At 41.5% G+C, this 22,473-nt stretch overlaps 1 protein-coding gene and 1 pseudogene across 1 annotated transcript; one reads left to right on the top strand and one right to left on the bottom strand.

Annotated features, from left to right (window-relative positions):
* Positions 1-13,142: 13,142 nt before the first annotated feature.
* Positions 13,143-14,108, bottom strand: OR52R1 (olfactory receptor family 52 subfamily R member 1). The gene has a single exon (XM_003586979.4). It carries the CDS (start codon positions 14,100-14,102, stop codon positions 13,143-13,145), a length of 960 nt encoding a protein of 319 aa, XP_003587027.2. The 5' UTR covers positions 14,103-14,108.
* Positions 14,109-16,775: 2,667 nt separating this feature from the next.
* Positions 16,776-17,179, top strand: LOC100295043 (cytochrome c-like; annotated as a pseudogene).
* Positions 17,180-22,473: the final 5,294 nt, after the last annotated feature.

The following is a 22,473-nucleotide window of genomic DNA, read 5'->3' on the forward strand; positions in this document are numbered from 1 at the left end:
ATATTCTAGTTGTGGATTAAATAAAAGTTTCTGTATACTCTATGTATATTATATATAGTATATAGATGACACCACCCTTATGGCAGAAAGTGAAGAGGAACTCAAAATTCTCTTGACGAAAGTGAAAGTGGAGAGTGAAAAAGTTGGCTTAAAGCTCAACATTCAGAAAACGAAGATCATGGCATCCGGTCCCACCACTTCATGGGAAATAGGTGGGGAAACAGTGGAAACAGTGGCAGACTTTATTTTTCTGGGCTCCAAAATCACTACAGGTGGTGACTGCAGCCATGAAATTAAAAGACGCTTACTCCTTGGAAGGAAATTTATGACCAATCTAGATAGCATATTCAAAAGCAGAGACATTACGTTGCCAACAAAGATTCGTCTAGTCAAGGCTATGGTTTTTCCTGTGGTCATGTATGGATGTGAGAGTTGGACTGTGAAGAAAGCTGAGTGCCAAAGAATTGATGCTTTTGAACTGTGGTGTTGGAGAAGACTGTTGAGAGCCCCTTGGACTGCAAGGAGATCCAACCATTCCATTCTGAAGGAGATCAGCCCTGGGATTTCTTTGGAAGGAATGATGCTAAAGCTGAAACTCCAGTACTTTGGCCACCTCATGGGAAGAGTTGACTCATTGCAAAAGACTCTGATGCTGGGAGGGATTGGGGGCAAGAGGAAAAGGGGACGACAGAGGATGAGATGGTTGGATGGTATCACTGACTCGATGGACATGAGTCTCAGTGAACTCTGGGAGTTGGTGATGGACAGGGAGGCCTGGTGTGCTGCAATTCATGGGGTCGCAAAGAGCCGGATACGACTGAGCGACTGATCTGATCTGATACAGAATAAAACTATGGAAAATGTTAATTGTTCTTATCGCTAGTTTGAAAATGACAACAGCTGATTTGTTTGGTTTCTTCACCCAATTCTTTTATCTCCCTCTCATGGTAGAAAGGAACTTTTAAAAAATGCAATATGCACACACTTATGCCATGAGGAATTGTCAGAATGAGTAAGAAAGTGTTTGTTCATCCTATATCTACTTGCCCAAGTTCACTGTTACAAGGGACTTATTCATTTTAAGAATCTACTCATTCTAATTATTGAGCCAGGTAGAATAAAATTGAGGACTTGGGTTGGTGCTCTTCCTGGATATCATGTTGCAAGTAAATGAAGAAGACACAATTCATGTCACAGTCCAAGTAGGGCTGGACATAAAGTTCTTCCCCTAGAATACTTCACAGGCACACTGCAGACAATTCCTGAAGAAAAGACACTGTGATCCTATCCTTTCTCAATCTTCTTTATTCCCTCTGCTTTCTCCAAACAGGTGTGCTAACAATGCTTACTTTTTTAGTGGAACAGGCTATAACAAGAAAGGTTACAAGACCTTGATGTGCTCCCTCTGTGGGGTAATCTTTCATTGATTTTTGAAAGGAATCCAGGGTTTTAGTGACTAGAGTTTTGAGATGCAATTATGTGCACTATTTAAGTAGGGAGAGAGGCTTCTAGGAGGCTGAGGCTCAGCCACACAGAATTCATCAGTAGTGGCATTGTCTTCCCAATTCATCTGCTTCTCTTTCTATGTGTGACTTGATGGATAACGGGTGTAGAGGAAAAGATATGTGTATATATGTCCAAAGTGGCATCAGTCACCTCATTCCCCTCGTTAGTACTGCTTTCAACACTTGGCAGAGTCAACTACAGAACCAGCATTCACAGCACAGTTGGAACGCCAAAGAGAATAGCAGCGTAAATTTATCATGCCCTTTGGATAAGGGGCCAGTCTGGGCTTAAGAATTTTGAAGGGTTAAGAAGATGAGTAGCATTGAAATATGTATAATATCATATATGAAACTAGTCGCCAGTTCAGATTCGATGCACGATACTGGATGCTTGGGGCTGGTGCACTGGGACAACCCAGAGGGATGGTATGGGGAGGGAGGAGGGAGGAGGGTTCAGGATGGGGAACACATGTATGCCTGTGGTGGATTCATTTCGATATATGGCAGAACCAATACAATATTGTAAAGTTTAAAAATAAAATAAATTAAAAAAAAAAGATGAGTCGTGCTTAATATCAGGATAATAGTAAATACTTTCTCCATAAGTTCAATGTGATTTAATTCAATAAAGTGATTATTTTGTTGACCCCTGCCCCCATTAATTGCAACACACTCCAGTACTCTTGCCTGGAAAATCCCATGGAGGGAGAAGCCTGGTAGGCTACAGTCCATGGGGTCTTGAAGGGTCGGACACAACTGAGCGACTTCACTTTCACTTTTCACCTCCATGATTGGAGAAGGAAATGGCAACCCACTCCAGTGTTCTTGCCTGGAGAATCCCAGGGACAGAAGAGCCTGGTGGGCTGCTGTCTCTGGGGTCGCACAGAGTTGGCCATGACTGAAGCCACTTAGCAGCAGCAGCAGCAGCGCGCCCCCCCCCCCCCCCCCCATTAAGTAAGCAAGGAATTCAATGTGTGCGTGTTGCTAAGTCTCTTTGCAACCCCATGGACTGCTAGGCTCCTCTGTTCATGGATTTCTCAGGCAAGAATACTGGAGTTGGGGGTCATTTCTTCTCTAGGGGATCTTCCCGACCTAAAGATCGAATCCATGTTTCCGGCTTGGCAGGCGGATGGATTATTTACCACTGTGCCATCTGGGAAGCGCAAGGATTCAATACTGTGAGCAATTGTTGACTGAGTAGATGATTGAATACAGACAGGAGACCAGACCACAGCTGTGTGCTTTTAACTGTGTCTCTGTATTTGCTCTGGTCTTACCTAATGCATAAGTTGGCCATCAAGCTGCAAGGCAGAGGTATTCCTTGTTGTGATTTAAAAATACTTTTCTATTAGTGCATCTGTGAAAGTAAAGGGCTTTTCTGAATTCCCGTGAAACAGCTATTGCGTCAGAAGTCTGATAAAGAACAATGCCTGCTAGTGTGAATGAGGGAAATGTGATGTTGAATGTATATAACTGAGAAGAAATATTATGCATCTGTGGGCCTTTCTGAAAAATTTCTGATCAGGAATTTAGATTCATGGATGCAGGTACATTTCTGAAGCCTTCTCTCTTGCTTTATATTTCATTAGAATGAATTTTCAAAAAAGACTAATTCTCTAATTTTCCTACCTGGGAAATAAAGTGTTTCTGGGTGTCTGCTAGTATATTCTTTTTTTTTCTGCTAGTATATTCTTAAAGTAAGTATCTCTGAAAAAATGCTAATGTCAAATTTTAACTATTTTTTAAATGCTTGGATCCAGAATTGAGTTACACATGCTAGATTATCATAGATTTTATCATAGATTTTATATTGATAAAATATATTCACACTGGATATATTCATATTGACCAATATAAATAATATTTATTAAGTGTCTACTGTGGACCAGACAGATTTGTAGCTACACTCAATGTAGAGAAACATTTGAGAAGGTTATATGTATAGCATAACAATCAACTTATCATATTTAAATGTTTAAAGAATCTAACTGGGTATTTAAATAGATGGGTACACAAGTATTAAAATTAAAGTGTATCTCCCTTTTAAGAAGGAATCAATCATATTATAGTAATTATATGTATAATAGTAACTGCATTAGAGTAATTATGGTAGCTAAAGCAAAGGAAGAAGTAGAGTCCCTGAGACATACAGCAACAGGATGACATGAGTATTAGGGGCACAGGCCACATGCCTTGGGCAGGGCTTCTCCAATGGGTAGCTAGAGAGTAGCCTGGAATATCATAGCGTATGGTGTTGTAATGACATATACACCAAATTCAATCACAGAGAAGATCATACATATGGTCTGGCATCAACATACATCAGTTTCAGCATAGCCATATGCTTACAGTAGGTCTAAGGGATGATTTGGTTGAGGTAAAATATCATTCAGGAGAACATGGAGCAAAGGGGGTTCACTCCTACAATGCTTTTGTTATTACAGCTGTTCCCAGCTTGACTGCCAATTACTGGAATATGATGAAATGGTGGAGTAGGAAGCATATGGAGACATCCAGTACCAGATGGCACATGGCCAACCCTGACTGACAGAGTATGGATAAAGCAGACCTGTTGGAGCAGAAGCAGTTACAGTAGTTGATTTTATGTGTTTAGAACCAATAAAATGGACAGCATCTCAGATCAGGTGAGAGTAAGAGGGTCTCCCCACCATGAAAGCTAGCAGGGTCAGAAAGAAATACATGTTTCATAGAAGTAGTAAGTGCAGGACACATCACAGAGGGGGCTGATTCTCACAACAGCCATTGTGTAGCATACACAGGACAGGAAACAGATCCAGATTGGGGAGCCTCCCACCTTGAAAAGACACAAGGAGTTGGTGGAGAGCTGGTCGACAATGATGGCATCAGAGGATGACTACTGTTGGATTAGGAGCCTACCTTTTATTTGGCAAAATTAATACAATATTGTAAAGTTTAAAAATAAAATAAAATTAAAAAAAAATAAAAATAAAAAATAAAAACACTAATTCCTCAAAAAAAAAAAAAAAAAAACAAAGAGACTAATTGAGTCACAAGCACATTATTTTCGAGAAGTCTGGGAATTACGAGAGTTGAGTAATTAGAAAATGGTCTAAACTGGAAATTGCTTATCATATGTTAATAAATACACATATTTTCCTAAATTAAACCTTAAAATGAGCTATATTTTCTCCTGATGGTATGTTTATAAATCACAAGCCCAAATTTATGGAATGAAGAATAAACACTTTAAACTTTGTCTCCAAATGGAAATGAGTCACAGTAAACGTTACAGCAACCTCTGTCCTTTTTTTCCACATAAAAGTCAAATTTGTCTAAAGAAACAAATTACTTTTTCATTATGCCTGTGGGTGTAATTTTGTTGTTGTTCTGTCACTATGTCATGTTCAACTCTTTGCAACCCCATGGATTGAAGCATGCCAGACTTCCCTTGTCCTTCACTGTCTTCCGGAGTTTGCTCAAACTCATGTCCATTGAATCGATGATGCCATCCAACCATCTGATCCTCTGTCATCCCTGTCTCCTCCCGCTCTCAATCTTTCCCAGCATCAGGGTCTTTTTCAATGAGTCAGCTCTTCACATGGGTGTATCTAACCACTCTTTTATATACATTAGATTAAAATAAATTAGAAAAATCATGAAAATGGGAAAGAGAGAGAAAGAGAAATGCCTAACTCAACCATCATCTTGCCATCTATCCTGTGCTCTGTGTAATTCTTTATAGCCTGCTGAGGACGTTTTCATGCTTTTGCCTTCATCTGGGGCCAGCGTTACCTGTTAGGGCTTCCTTTTTCCCCTCAGATCCCAGTTTCTCTAGGAGCCCCAAATTCCCACCCTGAATTTGCTTAGGCTCTTTGGTTAAACACAGAGATCTCTTGGAGGATCTCTGTCCTGCAAGCTAAAACCCTGAAGACCTAGGTAAGATCGAGCCTGTATTTGACTCTGCAGCCTTGTTTCAGCCTTGTTTGCTGCTGCTCCTATATCTTTCATTTCAAAGGTTTATCACCTTTAAAAATGCTGATTCCTCGACTTTGACTTTCCTTCCCATTTGTAACCCTTTGATGTATTAAAACTATCCAATTAAAGCCACAGATTAATCATCACTTCCTTGGTGATATCTCTTCTGATGCTTTTCCTGCTCTCAGGTCTCCCTACCAATGGGAGAATTCATAAATACACAAACTCCCTTGTGTATTTATGTTTCCGTAAATACAAACTTGTTTCTTTGGAAGTAGGCAGGTCTAATGGCAACCCACTCCGGTATTCTTTCCTGGATAATTCCATGGACGGGGAGCCTGTCGGGCTACAGTCCATGGAGTCACAAACAGTTGGACATGACTAAGTGACTAAGCAACAACAAATTAGTGATTGTTGTTTTATTCGGAGAGCTGAGAAGAAGGTCATTGAAGAGCTGGTCCCTGAAATACTAGAGATGTACCCAATCATACCCTAGGACCAGATCTGAGCTGAACTGGTTTTCGGGTCTCCTGACTCTGTGTAGTGGTTCTCCCATTCTTTTGCTACTTTTAGGGAAATCTTAGGCCTAATTTCTGGGAACCTGGGGGAAAGGGATGAAGCCTCAGGGCTAGTATCTCCCATAATTTCTGCTTGAATTATCATTATTAACAGTGAATCAGTAAACCAATAATTCAGTTCAGATTCATATGCTTATGTGCTTTATGAAAGTGAGAGATCACAGAAAACCCATACAATGGACTGCTTGTTTTCTTTTAATTCCAAATGAGATCTTTCTAGGATATACTATTCATCATTCACTTATCTGTTTCTTTAAGCACTTACTCTATTCCAGGCTGCTAAGTGTTGGGCATGCACCAATGAGAATGGTCTGGTGGCTGCCCTCAAAAATTCTCAGTCAAAAGACCACAAAAAGCATGGCTGTTGAGGATTATTAGTAAGACAGAAGACACATGGAAGAGTAATTATTGAAAAATCACTGAATGAATGAATGTATAAATGACTCCCTCTTCTATGTGGATTAAAGAAAACCAGCTTCAAAAATAATTGAATCCTTTTGTTGATAATTCAAATCATCACTCCCATTGGCCCAGAGACAATATCACTACACTGTAGACTTCACTATTCCTTTTCCAGAGCAACATTTACTCTTCTCTCAATTCATCTCCTCTTTCTGGCTCCTTGCCCACACCTTCCTGCTATAATGGATCTGACAGGTATCACCGCTCTGTTTCCAGAAATAAGAGAAACAGCATCCTGAAGATGCTGAAGATCTGGAAAACAGCGTTCACTGAGAGCTTTCTATTCCATTCCAGGAGACAATTAAAACATGAGACCTTCTGGGGAAGTATCCTGCCCCTGTTTTATTGTTCAGTCACTGAGTTGTGTCTGACTCTGTGACTCCATGGACTGCAGCACAGCAGGCTTCCCTGTCCTTCACCATCTCCTGGAGCTTACTCAAACTCATGTCCATTGAAACAGTGATGCCATCAAACCATCTCATCCTCTGTTGTCTGCTTCTCCTCTTGCCTTCAATCTTTCCCAGCATCAGGGTCTTTTCTAATGAGTGAGTTCTTTGCATCAGGTGGCCAAAGTATTGGAGTTTCAGCATCAGTCCTTCCAATGAATACTCAGGGTTGATTTCTTTTAGGATTGTCTGGTTTGATCTCCTTGCAGTCCAAGGAACTCTCAGGAGTCTTCTCCAACACCCCATTGGCCTTGAACATCTTTTAAAATATGAAGTTTACAAAACAGAAATTGGCACACGTTCCTTTTCAAAACTCTTCCAAGGGAGCCATGTTGCATGACTCCAGGGGCATCATTAATACAAATTATCATGTGAATGTCTCCTCAGAGTTGTAAACATGTAGTGGATTTCTTAGAAAGGATCAATTCCTACCTAGTAGATCTGCCTTTTGTTTATTTTCACCCACTCCCTTTCTGCCTCTGCTGTACATTCTGACTCAGAAATATACCCAAGGATCTTAGATTGTTCGGTTTCTGTTTTCTCATCTACAAAATGTAACTGGATAGACACTTGTAGATACACACGTGCAGTGATGCAAATGTCTGTAATCAATACTGGAGCTGGCATCTGGAGGGCTTCCAGAAATGAGAGATCCTAAATCTTTTCCCTGAGGAGCCACACCTAAGATAGACCCATGGAGAACTGAAACCCAGAGACTGAGACTCTACATTGATCTTGGTTGAGGTTGGGGTGGAGGCTGTGGTCTGTGAAGTCAGGCGTCAAACCTCCTTGGGCCTTTCTCTCCCTCCTTCTCTGGCCCTGGGAGTCCAAGGCTCAGAAGACAGACTAGGATTAGTCAGTGACTTCAGGGTTAGCTGACTGAGAGTCAACATTAAAATGCACAATCAGATCACTAAGGTGTTTAGGAGTAAGTAAGTGTGATGACAGCAGTTTTACCAGTTGCTGTTAGAATACACACATGCATGCTAAGTCACTTCAGTTGTGTTCGACTCTTTGTGACCCTATGGACTGTAGCCCACCAGGATCCTCTGTCCATGTGCCCTCCTCCAGTAGGCCTTCCCTACCCAGGGATTGAACCCACATCTCTTAAGTCTCCTGCTTTGGCAGGCAGATTCTTGACCACCAGTGCCACCTGGGAAGCTGTGAGACCACAGTAACTGTTAGTCACTCCTCTGTTTATGGGGATTCTCCAGGCAAGAATACTGGAGTGGGTTGCCATTCTCTTGCCCAGGGGATCTTCTTGACCCAGGGATTGAGCCCAGGTCTCCTGCATTGCAGGCAGATTCTTTACCATCTGAGCCACCAGGGAAGCCTGTGAGAACACAGAGGAGTAGTTTTTAGGATGAGCTATGAACTACTGATCTCTATAACCGCAGCACCAAGTGCAGCACTGACATATAAGTGATAAAGAAATGCTTGTTGAATATGAAATGCCATCATACCAATAACCCTGTGTCTGGCTCCACACAGAGTAGACAATACTGATGAAGATTCAGCTTTCGAAATTACTCTAGAATGGAATTCTGAGAGCTTGGTTTGGCTCTTAGCAATGTTTAAAAACCTGGAGAAGCTGACTTTCTGGGGCTGCGTTTGTTAAGGTCTGTCTGGTCTCTCTCGGTCACTTGTGTCATGTTAGAGATGTGTGTTACTTGAGAGAAGAGAGGGGCAGTGATGACTCTGCCTGTCTTACAAAGGGGAAATTGAATTCCTCAATCACAGTACTCATTTGATACTTTTTACAAATTGGCTACAGAAAGCTTGAATTTAGTTACAAATTTGAACCCATTGGCTCTTGTATGATGAAAGCAATCATCTATTTTCATCAATTCAGAACAGCTAAGGATACTTCTAATCAGGGTGGACTTAGGAGATCATGCAGTGTTAGAGAATTTGCCAGCCAATGCAGGAGACACAGGAGTTGTGGGTTCAATTCCTGGATTGGAAACATCCCCTGGAGGATGAAATGGCAATTTACTCCAGTATTATTGCCTGGAGAATCCCATGGACAGAGAAGCCTGGCAGACTACAGTCCATGGGGTCACAAAGTGTCAGACACGACTGAGTGCAGGAGAGAGCTGCATAGCTCAAGTACTAAGTTTTTATACTGGAGCTGGAATTGTAGGTATTCAGGATGTTTATTTTGAGTCTCTCCTACTATTTAAATGCTCTGATGGACAGTTTCTCTTGTTCCCCACTCTATTCCCATCCTCTTACAGAATGTTTGGTGCAGACAATTGTTCAATAAATCATTTCTTGAACAGAAATTTTAAAATGTTTCAAATATTTTACATTTGTTAATTAAAAAGCAGAGAATGAAGGAAATTGTTATTTATATAATGAACTTATCTCATTTGACCAACAGAAATCTTCAAAATTTCCATGGGGATAAATGAAAGGGGCCTTTAGGACTGAGATCCAGTTTTGGAGGGAAGAGGGAATAATATACATGGAAATGCCATCTTGTGGTTCCTAGTGAAATTGTTAGGACAAAGGTATCACACAGGCAAAAATTCATTCATTCACTCAGTGAGGTTTTGTGTGTGTGGGTGTGAGCTAGTTTTGGGTAGAATAGTCAGCAATTATTTTATGCTTTCATGAATTTATATTCAAGTCAGAGGAATAAATAACAAGTAAGTATTTTAAATAATTACACTTTGGGCTAAGATACATAGAAAATAAAATGTGTTGAAAGAAAATAATAAGGGGAAGAATCTAGTTAAGATACACAGGTTAAAAAATAACTCACTGATAAGGTGGTATTAGTTGAACTACAGAGTGATGAGAAGTAGAAAGTTCTAGAAGCAAACCATGTGGAGAACTGGTATGATTAAAAGCAAAGCCTTAAGAGCAGTAAGAAGTGGATATGTGTGGAAGTAAAAGACTAGAATGGTAGAAGGTGAAGCAAGAGAGAAAGATGTAGAAAAAAATTTATACTCCTGAGCAAGAATAGGAAATGAATCATTCATTAATGCAACAGTATGAATGAATCTGAAAAGCTTTATACTGAGTGGGACACCAAACTAAAGTTTTAGTGAGAGGAAAAAAATAACAAAACTCAAGTTTTAGTGAGAGAAAGAACTCAGATCAGGATTTACCTGCTTGGGAAGAGGGGAGTGTTTAACTAAAAGACACAGCAAAAATCTTTATGAAGTGATGGGGATTTTCTATATCCTAATTGGGCAGGTCACCACACAGACATTTACATGTGTCAGAACTCATTAAACTATGTATTAAGATATTCCCATTTTACTGTCTCAAGTTATATAGCCATAAAATGATTTTTAAAAGAAAAAGGAAGAGACTCACAACTATTAACTGATTTCCTGATAGAGGGATCAAAATTCTAGGCAACTCTAAAATTTGGTCCTTCAGAACACCCAGGCTACCCTGGTGGCTCAGACGGTAAAGCGTCTGCCTGCAATTCGGGCGACCTCGGTTCGATTCCTGGGTCGGGAAAATCCCCTGGAGAAAGAAATGGCAATCCACTCCAGCACTCTTGCCTGGAAAATCCCATGGATGAAGGAGCCTGATAGGCTACAGTCCATGGGGTCGCAAAGAGTCGGACCCGACTGAGCAACTTCACTTTTTTTACTTTCAGAACACCTATTTATTTCTGGAGGCACTTTTAGGCTCCAATAGCTGTTTTCTTTTCGGAAAAGCAAACATACTCCTGATTTCTCTTTAAACACCTTCATCTGATGTTGATTTTTTTTTTTTTAACATTGGCTTTAGAAACATGAGCGCCTGAATTTTCGAATCTTCTTCACCACTGACTGTGACAAGAAAGAGGTGAGTAAGAATACAAATATAAATGTGATACACGCTTATATTACCTTGACTGTGGTGATGGTATCATGCATGTATGCATATGCCCAAATTCATCAAAATGTAAGCATTAAATATGTGATTAAATATATGAAATTAATCAAATAAAATTAAATTTTATTAAAATGAAAATTGGAAAATGTAAGTGTTCATTCCAATCCCTAAGAAAGGCAATGCCAAAGAATTTTCAAACTACCTCACAATTGCACTCATCTTACTGCTGCTGCTGCTGCTAAGTCGCTTCAGTCGTGTCCAACTCTGTGCGACCCCATAGATGGCAGCCCACCAGGTTCCCCCATCCCTGGGATTCTCCAGGTAAGAACACTGGAGTGGGTTGCCATTTCCTTCTCCAATGCATGAAAGTGAAAAGTGAAAGTGAAGTCGCTCAGTCGTGTCCAACTCTTAGCGACCCCATGGACTGCAGCCTACCAGGCTCCTCCATCCATGGGATTTTCCAGGCAAGAGTACTGGAGTGGGGTGCCATTGCCTTCTCCGGCACTCATCTTACATGCTAGCAAAGTAATGCTCAAAATTCTCCAAGCCAGGCTTCAACAGTATGTGAATTGTGAACTTCCAGATGTTCAAGCTGGATTTAGAAAAGGCAGAGGAATCAGAGATCAAATTGCCAACATCTGTTGGATCATTGAAAAAGCAAGAGAGTTCCACAAAAACATCTACTTCTGCTTCATCAACTACACCAAAACATTTATTTGACTGTGACTGTGTGGATCACAACAAACTGTGGAAAATTCTTAGAGAGATGGGAATATCAGACCACCTGACCTGCCTTCTAAGAAATCTGTATGCAGGTCAAGAAGGAACAATTAGAACTGGACATGGAACAACAGACTGGTTCCAAATTGGGTAAGGAGTACATCAAGGCTGTATACTGTCACCCTGCTTATTTAACTTATATGCAGAGTGAAAGAAAGTGAAAGTGAAGTCGCTTGTCGTGTCCGACTCTTTGCGACCCCATGGACTGTAGCCTACCAGGCTCCTCCCTCCATGGGATTCTCCAGGCAACAGTACTGGAGTGGGTTGCCATTTCCTTCTACAGGGGATCTTCTCAACCCAGGGATCGAACCCAGGTCTCCTGAATTCCAGGCAGACACTTTAACCTCTGAGCCTATATGCAGAGTACATCAAGCAGAATGCTAGGCTAGATGAAGCACAAGCTGGAATCAAGATTGCTGGGAGAACTATCAATAACTTCAGATATGCAGATGCCACCACCCTTATGGCAGAAAGCAAAGAAGATCTAAAGAGCCTCTTGATGAAAGTGAAAGAGGAGAGTGAAAAAGTTGGCTTAAAACTCAACATTCAGAAAACTAAGATCATAACACCCAGTCCCATCACTTCATGGGAAATAGATGGGGAAACAATGGAAAAGTGAGAGACTTTATTTAGGGGGGGGCTCCAAAATCACTGCAGATGTTGACTGCAGCCATGAGATTAAAAGATTCCTACTCCTTGGAAGAAAAGCTATGACCAACCTAGACAGCATATTAAAAAGCAGAGACATTACTTTACCAACAAACGTCCATTTAGTCAAAGTTATGGTTTTTCCAGTAGGCAGGTATGGATGTGAGAGTTGGACTATAAAGAAAGCTGAGTGCTGAATAATTGATGCTTTTGAACTGTGGTGTTGGAGAAGACTCTGGAGAGTCCCTTGGACAGCAAGGAGATCCAACCAGTCCATCTTAAAGGAAATCAGTCCTGAATCTTCATTAAAAGGACTGACGTTGAGGCTGAAGCTCCAATTCTTTGGCCACCTGATGTGAAAAACTGACTCATTGGAAACGACCCTGATGCTAGGAAAGATTGAAGGCAGGAGGAGAAGGGGAGACAGAGGATGAGATGGTTGGATGACATTACTGACTAGATGGACATGAGTTTGAGTAATCTCCGGGCATTGGTGATGGACAGGAGAGCCTGGTGTGCTGCAGTCCGTGGGGTCACAAAGAGTTGGACACTGAGCAACTGAACTGAACTTAAATATGTACAACTATTTTTATGTTACATATACTTCAATACAGACTTCCCTGGTGGCTCAGATGGTAAAGAGTCTGCTTACAGTACAGGAGACCCGGGTTCAATCTCTGGATCAGGAAGATCCCCTGGAAAAGGAAATGGCAACCCACTCTAGTATTCTTGACTGGAGAATTCCATGGACAGAGGAGCCTGGCAGGCTACAGCCCATGGAGTTGCAAAGATGTGGACATGACTGAATGAGTTTCACTTCACTATAACTCAGTAAATTTGAAAAAAAAAATTGTGACATCCTGGAAAACTTTATGCATTTATATCATCAATGCCTTAACAGTAGGGACCTTGGGGTGGTTAAAACCCTATGCTTTGAGTTGGGAGTCTTTTCTACAACATCCTTGAATAACCCTGTCCCTGATCTGTTTGGTTCTAACTCCATAGATGATGGGGTTGAACATGGGAGGTACCAGGAGATAGAGAATAGCAAACATGACATGTACTACTCGGGGCACATGATGTCCAAAGCGATGGGTGAGAAAAGTAAAGAGGGCTGGGATATAAAGAGCCAAGATGACACAGATATGGGAAGCACATGTGCCAAAAGCCTTGAGCCGGGCTTTACCTGAGGGTAACCCCAGAACAGTTCTCAAAATTATTACATAGGATACACTGATGACGATAATGTCAAAGCCAACTACAGAGAAGGCCACAAAAAGTCCATATGCACGATTTACTCTAGTGTCAGCACACACCAACTTCAGCACAGCCATGTGCTCACAGTATGACTGGGGGATTATCCGACTGGGGCAGAAGGGCATCCTGGACACCAAGAAGCAGAAAGGACTCACCCATAGCAGCCCTCTCATCATCACACCTCCCCCCAGTTTACCTACAACAGATGGGGTCAGGATACTAGAGTGATGCAGTGGGGAGCAGACAGCCACATAACGGTCCAAGGCCATAGCCATGAGCAATCCGGACTCCACCGAAGAAAAAGCATGGATAAAGAACAACTGGATGAGGCAGGCATGGTATTCAATCTCATGATCGTGAAACCAGAATATGGCCAGCATTTTAGGTTGTGTGGAAATGGAGAGGACCAGGTCAGTGATAGCCAGCATGGCCAGAAAGAGGTACATGGGCTCATGCAAGGTGGGATCGGTTCGGATTACATGAAGGAGAGTGATATTGCCGACTAGAGCCACAACATACATGGCACAGAATGGAAAGGCAACCCCAAACTGGGAATTCTCCAATCCTGGGATCCCAAGCAGGATGAAGGACACAGGATGAGAAGAGCTATTCCGTGAAGTCAACATCATAGGATGGTTAATGTTTCTCCATTGGAAAGGTGATCTAGTCTCTGCAGGTGATAGCATTAAAGTAAATTATTATTATTATTTATAATCCTTTGGATGGAAGAACTGGGCTTAATGGTAAGCTACAATGAATTCAACTATTTTAATAAATATAATTTTGCAATATAATACATTGCTAACTTTCATTTTATTTCATATTTATGTCCTTGAAAATAGGGTCAGAACATGCTTGTTCCAAGTACAATATTTTATAAATTTTGAAAGTAGAATCTGCTGAAGGTAAACAATCTTGGAAAATAATGTCATAGTAATTCTTTCCCTCTGTTCGATTTATAACCAACAACCAATTCACTTAACCTTTCTCATAGATCCCTCCATCACACTTGGGAAGCCCTGCCTCAGGGAAGCAGTTGATTCACTACACCACACCAATGAACCCATTCCTGGGGATCCAGGCTCTGGATGTGGGGAGCAGTGATCTGCCCTTGCCCTTCCCACTGGAAAAGGGCTCCTGCTTCTTCAAGGGGGACAAGTATGCAGGCGACAACTATGCGGAGGACCCCACCATCTCCCTGCTGTTAGGTTTTAGACTCCCAAAGCTAAGGACCCTAGCATCTCCTTAGGCCCCCAGAAGGGAGGTTGGCCTGTACTTTCCCTCTGACCTCTCCCAGGACAGGGCTGGTCTCTGGGAGATACAACGAGCACACTAGCCAAGGGCACCAGGCTGGTTAGAGGTTGAGTCAGGTCTCGACCCCCTGTGCCCTGTCTTTCTCTGGACTTCATACACACTTGGACTGACCAGTGTTGTGGGTATTCAGACTCAATGAATTTGTATTTTACATGAGAATCTCCTTTTCTTCTTCTGCAGAAATATTCAGATATACACACAGGCAGACATCCAGATGAGACAGGCAGAATTGTATAAAAACAAACAAACAAACAAACAAAAACAGGCTCCATGCTGTAGCCTCCTACGTCAGAATTCAAAGAACAGCAACAATACAACACTTGGGCCACTTTTCAGGGTAGGAAGTCAGTTTGGAAAACTCTTTGGCTTAAAGCCCCTAAGCAGTTTATTTAGTGACACTGAGTTAGTTTTGACTCTAAAACAATTACTATGAGGATTTGACTCAAAGGTATCTGATTGAACAATTGTGTACGGTTTGTGTAAGGAATTTAGTGTATGGCTCTTCCTAGTTGTAGTATCATCAAACTTTTTCTGTAAAAGGTCAAATCATCAATATTGTAGGCTTTGTGGGCCATAAAATCTCTGTTACAACTAATCAGCTTAGCTGAGTAGCATGAAAGCAGTCATAGTTGATATATAACCTGTGAGTGTGGCTGTGCTCCAACAAAACTTTATGCACAAAACCATGATGCAAAGTGGAGCTGGTGCAGGCTGTAGTTTTCCAATTCCTGTCCTAAGTGTTAAATTTCATGAAGTCATCCCTGAGTCGTGCTCTATTCCTAGAACCTGTGCTTTGTGATGAAAAGGACTTTAATCAATGCCGACTGAAGAAACTAACAAATAAAGGTCATTATTCAGTAGCAATGGAGTCATTAACCAATCAACCATTTCTTAAAATGTCCTGACAGAACACCCCTCTTGAACACCATGAGCATAAGACAGTTATGTCCATTTCTCATACTGTGGTTGCTCTGCTGGCCAGGGGAGGACTTTGTGAACATCATTCTCTACTAATATTTGCTAGCATTATATGGGGGTAATCTTACTGTTTCATCCCACATGTGAACACTACCTAACTCAGAGTAAGTGACACAAAAACTCACCTGGTTCTTACCCACCACACTCACACTATTTACTCTCAGTTGATCTATCCTTTGTTTGAAAGAATTAGCTCTTACCTCCTTCATAACAGAAGTATACAGACAAGAAGAGTATCTTTTCAAAATCCCTTTAACAAATCAACTCTGGGTATGGACAAATGTTTCATTCCAGATCCAGTAGTTAAAAAAAAAAGAAAAGAAAAGATTTTTGGAAGATCTAAAATAATTATGATCTTCTCTAGATTTTTAACATTATTAAAGAAGTGGGGCTCAGACCTTATCGTTCTCTAACTTGAAAACTTTACCATCCTTCATAGATAATAGCTATTGTTGTTTAGTTGCTAAGTCATGTACAACTTTTTTGGGACCCCATAGAATGTAACCTGCCAGGCTCCTCTGTCCATGGGATTTTCCAGGCAAGAATACTGGAATGGGTTACTATTTCCTTCTCCAGGAGATCTTACTGACTCAGGTATCAAACTCATATCTCTTGCACTGGCAGGTGGATTCTTTACCACTGAGCCAAAAGCAAAGCTCAGATAATAGCTATGGTCCAGTTGTGTTCAGTTGTGTCCAACTCTTTCTGATTATATGGACTATGGCCCACCAGGTCCCTCTGTCCATGGAATTTTCCAGACAAGAATGCTGGAGTAGGGTGCCATTTCCTCCTCCAAGGAATCTTCCTGACCCAGGGATTGAACCCACGTCTCCTGCATTGGCAGGCAGATTCTTTACCACTGAGCCACCTGGGAAGCCTGATAATAGTTATAGGTTTGCTCAAAACAAACACTCCTATCTATGATAGGGTGACAATAGAGAGACTTAGAAGGATGTTCTGCTTGTGAGCAGGAACCTCTTGGTCACATGAGGAGACAGAACAACTTAAATATGGGTGATGTTGAGAAGAACAAGATTTTTCTTCAGAAGTGTGCCCAGTGCCATACTGAGAAGGGAGGCAAACATAAGACTAGGCCAAATCTCCATGATCTGCTTGGGTGAAAGACAGTTCAGCCTGTTGCGTTTTCTTACACAGATGCCAACAAGAACAAAGGCATCACCTGGGGAGAGATGCTGATGGAGTACTTGGTGAATTCCAAGAAATACATCCCTGGAACAAAAATGATCTCTGCTGGCATTACGAAGGGAGAGAGGGAAAACAGGATAGCTCATCTGAAAAAAGATACTAATGAGTAAATCAGACAGGCTTGTGGCTGAATGAATATGATCAGATTTTCAAATTTTGATAGTAATTCTGGTTTAGCAAGTATTATCACTCTTTCCCCCTTCTAAAGAGATGATTGAACTTGATTGAAGAATGCTAAGCTTTTCAGGGAAATGGTGAATGTTATCTCAAACCCTATGGGAGACTGACTTTGACTTTATATTCAGATTTCTATAATTGACTATATTAATATAAATATTGAGAAGATCCCTTCACTGTCTCATAGAACAGAGTAAGCTTCACCTGATTTCAAGTTCTGCTCATTAGCCTGTCAAAGCAAGGGCTGAAGATACACTGACAGTGTTCACTTTATCTTTTTGTTTTATTAAATTGTGCCAATTTAAGGGCTTCCTGGGTGGCTCAGTTGGAGAAGGCAATGGCACCCCACTCCAGTACTCTTGCCTGGAAAATCCCATGGACAGAGGAGCCTGGTAGGCTGCAGTCCATGGGGTCACGAAGAGTCAGACACAACTGAGCAACTTCACTTTCATGTATTGGAGAAGGAAATGGCAACCACTCCAGTGTTCTTGCTGGAGAATCCCAGGGATGGCGGAGCCTGGTGGGCTGCTGCCTATGGGGTCACGCAGAGTCAGGCATGACTGAAGTGACTTAGCAGCAGCAGCAACAAGTGGCTCAGTGGTAAAGAATCCTCTGCCAAAGCAGGAGATGCAGGAGACATGGGGTTCAATCCCTGGGTTGGGAAAATACTCTGGAATAGGAAATGGCAATCCACTGCAGTATTTTGCCTGAGAAATCCCATAGATAGAGGAGACAGGTGGGCTGCAGTCCATGGGGTCTCAAAGAGTCTAACATGCCTAAGCAGCAGAGTGCACACACATGCCAATTTAATTAAAATTTTCTGTGTAAAAATTTCCTTTTACTTAATGAAAGACATTTTAGTGTGGTTTATATTTAGCATCAAATAAAGAGCATTTAACACTACTGACATTTTATAGATGATCTTTAAGATCAGAAGCTTTTAAATTCACTGAGACAAAATATGTTACAAACTTTACTTGTGAATTCTTTATAAGATCTAATCTGACTGTTGTAACTTGGGATTATCTTTCAAACAAAGACACTGTTCAGTAACACAACTGTTGAACTACTGTATGCATGTGATTGATAAAGGTGCTTTTGACTACTCATTAGAAGGATTCAACTAGAAGAGATATATAATTACCCAAAAGCTGTAAATTATCTAATCATAGTTTAGGCTTAAAAACAAAACACAGATCACTAAAAAAGAAAGAAAATTTAGAAATACATACACATTATCTGGGCAGTTAGGTTTTGTTGTATCCCCATCTGCCTGGCCTGACCTTCCCAAACAGTCATATATTCTCTTTGAGCTAGAGGCTCCCTCCTTTCCTTCTGTTTACCGCTTGTGTGTCACCCTCCACCTGTATGGACATAGTCACTGACACTGAAGGTCACTTGGAAAAGAATGCTTGAGCCATCGCACTCTTGCATTGGGCCTGGCGAAGATGCTGACTAAAGATGCAATTATCAAAGTGAGTATTAATTGCTTTGATTAATTGTAGAAGGCATTGCTATTTTTTGTAGATGAAACGCTATACGCTTTTACACTTTATTATTTCTCTCACACACAGTTTGCATCTCTATTTACAATAAGAAAATAGAGCTCAGGGTAATTACATGATTTATCAAAGACTACACAATAATTCTGTGCCAAATGCATATCTCACAAACAATGATCTTGGTGGTTCACACCACTGCCTCTGTAGGTAGTGATTGATTGGAGAAACTACTCTGGTAGGATACAGCAGAGATTGTTGGCCTGTCATGAAAAAGTCAGATACAAAGGGAACCTGTGAAATTGTATGTGCTGTGCAGTGCTTAGTCGCTAAGTCATGTCCGACTCTTTGCAACCCCATGGACTGTAGCCTGCCAGGCTCCTCTGTCCTTGGAGATTGTCCAGGTAAGAATACTGGAGTGGGTTGCCATGCCCTCCTCCAGGGGATCTTCCCAACCCAAGGATCAAACCCAGGTCTTCTGCATTGCAGGCAGATTCTTTACCATCTGAGCCACCAGGTGAAATTGTATACAGTTGTCTACAATCCTGAATTACAGAAAGATCTGTATTTGAAACCAGAAATCCTGCTATATCATTGGATTGGTTGCCTTTAGAATAGGTTTCTGATTCATTGTCTGGCATCTCTGGGTATAAGCTGCATTCTCTAGGATGGCATCTTTACTGACTTCTGCCCATGAGCCTTAACAGATAACTCACCTGTTGCACAAACTCGTTTAGGGATGGTGACTCTCTTCTCAGCCAAGGTTCAGCTACTCATATACTGTAGCCACTTTGAAAAGCCAGTTTTTATCCTCTGATTCATCTATTTCCCAGACTTTCTAATGACCTTTTCACAGATCAAATTTCCCTCATAAGCAATGCCTCTCAGCTTCCTCATGTGATTCTATTGGCTCTGACTTCTCACTGTCAGATTTTGTTTCTTGGGTGAACACTGTAGGAAAAGAACCGACCTGTTACCCAAGTCTGAGGTGACAAATGGGAGCCCTTGAGAGGCACTTCTCTTTCCTCTCTGCACTTCCTGCTCCGTTCCTAATGAATCTGATACTTTCAATATCATTAACTTGGAAAAGTATCAGTTTAATCCATGTTGTTCAAACCTGAACGGATAGACTAAAATGAGTTGAGAACTTGCTAAGGAATAGCTTCAGAAAAATTTACACTCTGCTTTCCTACATTGGGGTATTTAAACTAAGACTGACCAAGGACAATAAAGCTGGAGTGGTATGGGGTTCAGATCCAATCTCCTTCCTGGAGGGACTGTGTTTGGAGGAAGTCTTCCTACTTTTCTAGAGTCTCCCTGGAGGACACAGAACAAGCTGTAAGTCTTCTTCCCATATCAGGCTGGAGATCAGCAGTCATGGTCTGTGGATCTGGAGCCCCCAGTGAGTTCAGCCATTCTGCACAGTGCACACCATGCCTCTAGCTCCTTTCAGCCTCTCTGAGTTCTGCTGCTCCCAGGGATGGACAGAGATGAATGGGGCTCTGGGCACTGAGATCCGCTTTGGTACTCATCAACTCCAATGTGACCAGAGTAGTTTAAAATGGCTTCTAGAAATCAGCTTTTAACAGAGACCACCTTCTAGAGCCTATTTAAAAACCTAGGAAAGTGTAGCCTTTTCCTTCCCCCAGACACTAATTCTCTGAACCCATCCTGGGTCCCACTGCCTCTAACTCACACGGGCTTCCTCTGAGACTGGAGACTAAAGCTGGTAGCATTAACCCCTAATTCTCCTTTCTCCCATGTACACACAAATCCAAAGACATGGGATTTGAATGCATATAAAAGAATATGTGTTGAGATTACATGAGTGTAAATTTATCTGTATTACTTTAATTTATTGTTAGTCAGATTATGTATGGGCTTCCCAGATGGCATAGTGGTAAAGAATCTGCCTGGCATTGCAGAAGACACAAGAGACATGGGTTCAATCCCTGGGTTGAGTAGATCCCCTGGAGTAGGAAATGGCAACCCACTCTAGTATTTTTCCCTGTAAAATTCCATGTACAGAGGAGACTGGAGGGCCACAGTCCATGGGGTCACAAAGAGTCAGACATGACTGAGGACGTGTGCAGGCAGAGTATATATACTTAGACCTGAAGGGATATTTTGTGCAATGTGAAAGTATGCTTATTCATTTTGTATGTTGATGTGTATATCTGAGAGAGAGATACGTGTAAAGGAGTGGAGTTGCTTACTAATTTATGTGTGTATAATCTTGTATGCAACTATGAATAATCATTTGGAGGAAGTATCCATGTTTAGTGTGACAGTAGGGCTCTGTGAAGTCAAGGTAACTAACAACTGTGGATAAAAAATGTCCCCTGTCATATCAGTAAGCAAAAAATGCAGCCTGACATTAAGCCATGATGCCATCAGCCAGTGCAGTCCCCTATTCTCTCCACGTGCCATGAGGGGAATTCAAGAGAGAGAAAAACCAAATATTGGTCCTAGATAGTTAAGATACATTGTCAAAGTAATCAATTTAATGATTCCAGACTCTTGGAAAGGCACCAAAATCATTAACTTGAGATGTCTCAGTTTTGTATGCTTAGCAATAATCTTGTGATGCTCAAGTACATGTTTGTTTTTCCTTCAGCAAAAGTCCTATATATCCCGTCTCCTCTCTTATCTCTTTGGAAGAGTTTTTCAGAGCTGAGAGGCAATATCCAAGCTACAGTACTCATTAGTACCTTCCATGACCCTGTGGAGCTCCTGGGCATAAAAAACTTTCTGTGACCAGAAAGGTTTGGGAACTACAGACCCAAGCTGCCCACCCTGGCCAGGCCTGATAGTAACCACCTGCATGAGTCATCTCACAACAGGAGGTCCTGGTAAAGAACTCAGAACTAACAATCTACCACCAAGCAAAAGAACTTGAGAAAAGTCAAAAGAAGAGATGAGACACCAGACTATATGTCATAGCATCCTCCCAGAATCCTTTTCCCTGGAATCCATCTTGGCTGAGCAGTGAATGCTCTACCAGGAAGGGGCATGGTGGGGCTCTGCCCCTGAGTCAGAATGATTTGCCAGGGACAAGCCAGAAACTAACTCTATTACCATAAAACCTGAGTGTGCAAGCCATGTGACAGAGCAGTTCTTCTGGGTTCATTATGCTGCTGCTCTCCACCCAGGCACCAGTTCCTAGTGAAGTCTTTTGCTTTGTCAGCACATTTGTCTCCTTAGATAATTCATTTCTAAGTGTTAGACAAGAGCCCACTCTTGGGCCCTGGAAAGGGTTCCTCCTTCCTGCACCATCACATCTTGGTTATAGGAAATAGGCTTCATTCAGCCTCCTTGACCTTGTCTGAGTTCTAGTGAACAGGTATACATACATACATATATATGTAACAATATGTTTGAGCTGTTTTACAGATACTGAAACTCCTACCAGGTTGGAGAAATTAATGATATGCTGCTCACAAACACAGAGACCCCAGACCTGTTGGAACCTGAAGCATGGTGATTCTGACTCCCACTTACCATGTCAGCAACCAATGAGCAGAATGTGCACAAGCTGATCATGACCTCTTTGAACCATTACTATAATCATTACTCACTAACCTCTCCAAATTTGGACACACAGTTTTTGAGGACATTACCCCACTGTGACCCTGTTTGCCTGGAAGAGCAATAAAGGTATTCTTTTCTATTTCACCCCAAACTCTGTCTCAAAATTAATTTGATATTTGGGTACAGAGGCTGGATTTGGCTTCATCAGTAAGAACTTGAACTCAGATAGCAAGGTTCTAACCTTTAGTACCTCAGAATGTGACCTCTTTGGAAATAAGAGCATTGTAAATGTTAT

The sequence above is a fragment of the Bos taurus genome, chromosome 15 (genome assembly GCF_002263795.3).
Source record: "Bos taurus isolate L1 Dominette 01449 registration number 42190680 breed Hereford chromosome 15, ARS-UCD2.0, whole genome shotgun sequence".
Lineage (NCBI taxonomy): Eukaryota > Metazoa > Chordata > Mammalia > Artiodactyla > Bovidae > Bos > Bos taurus.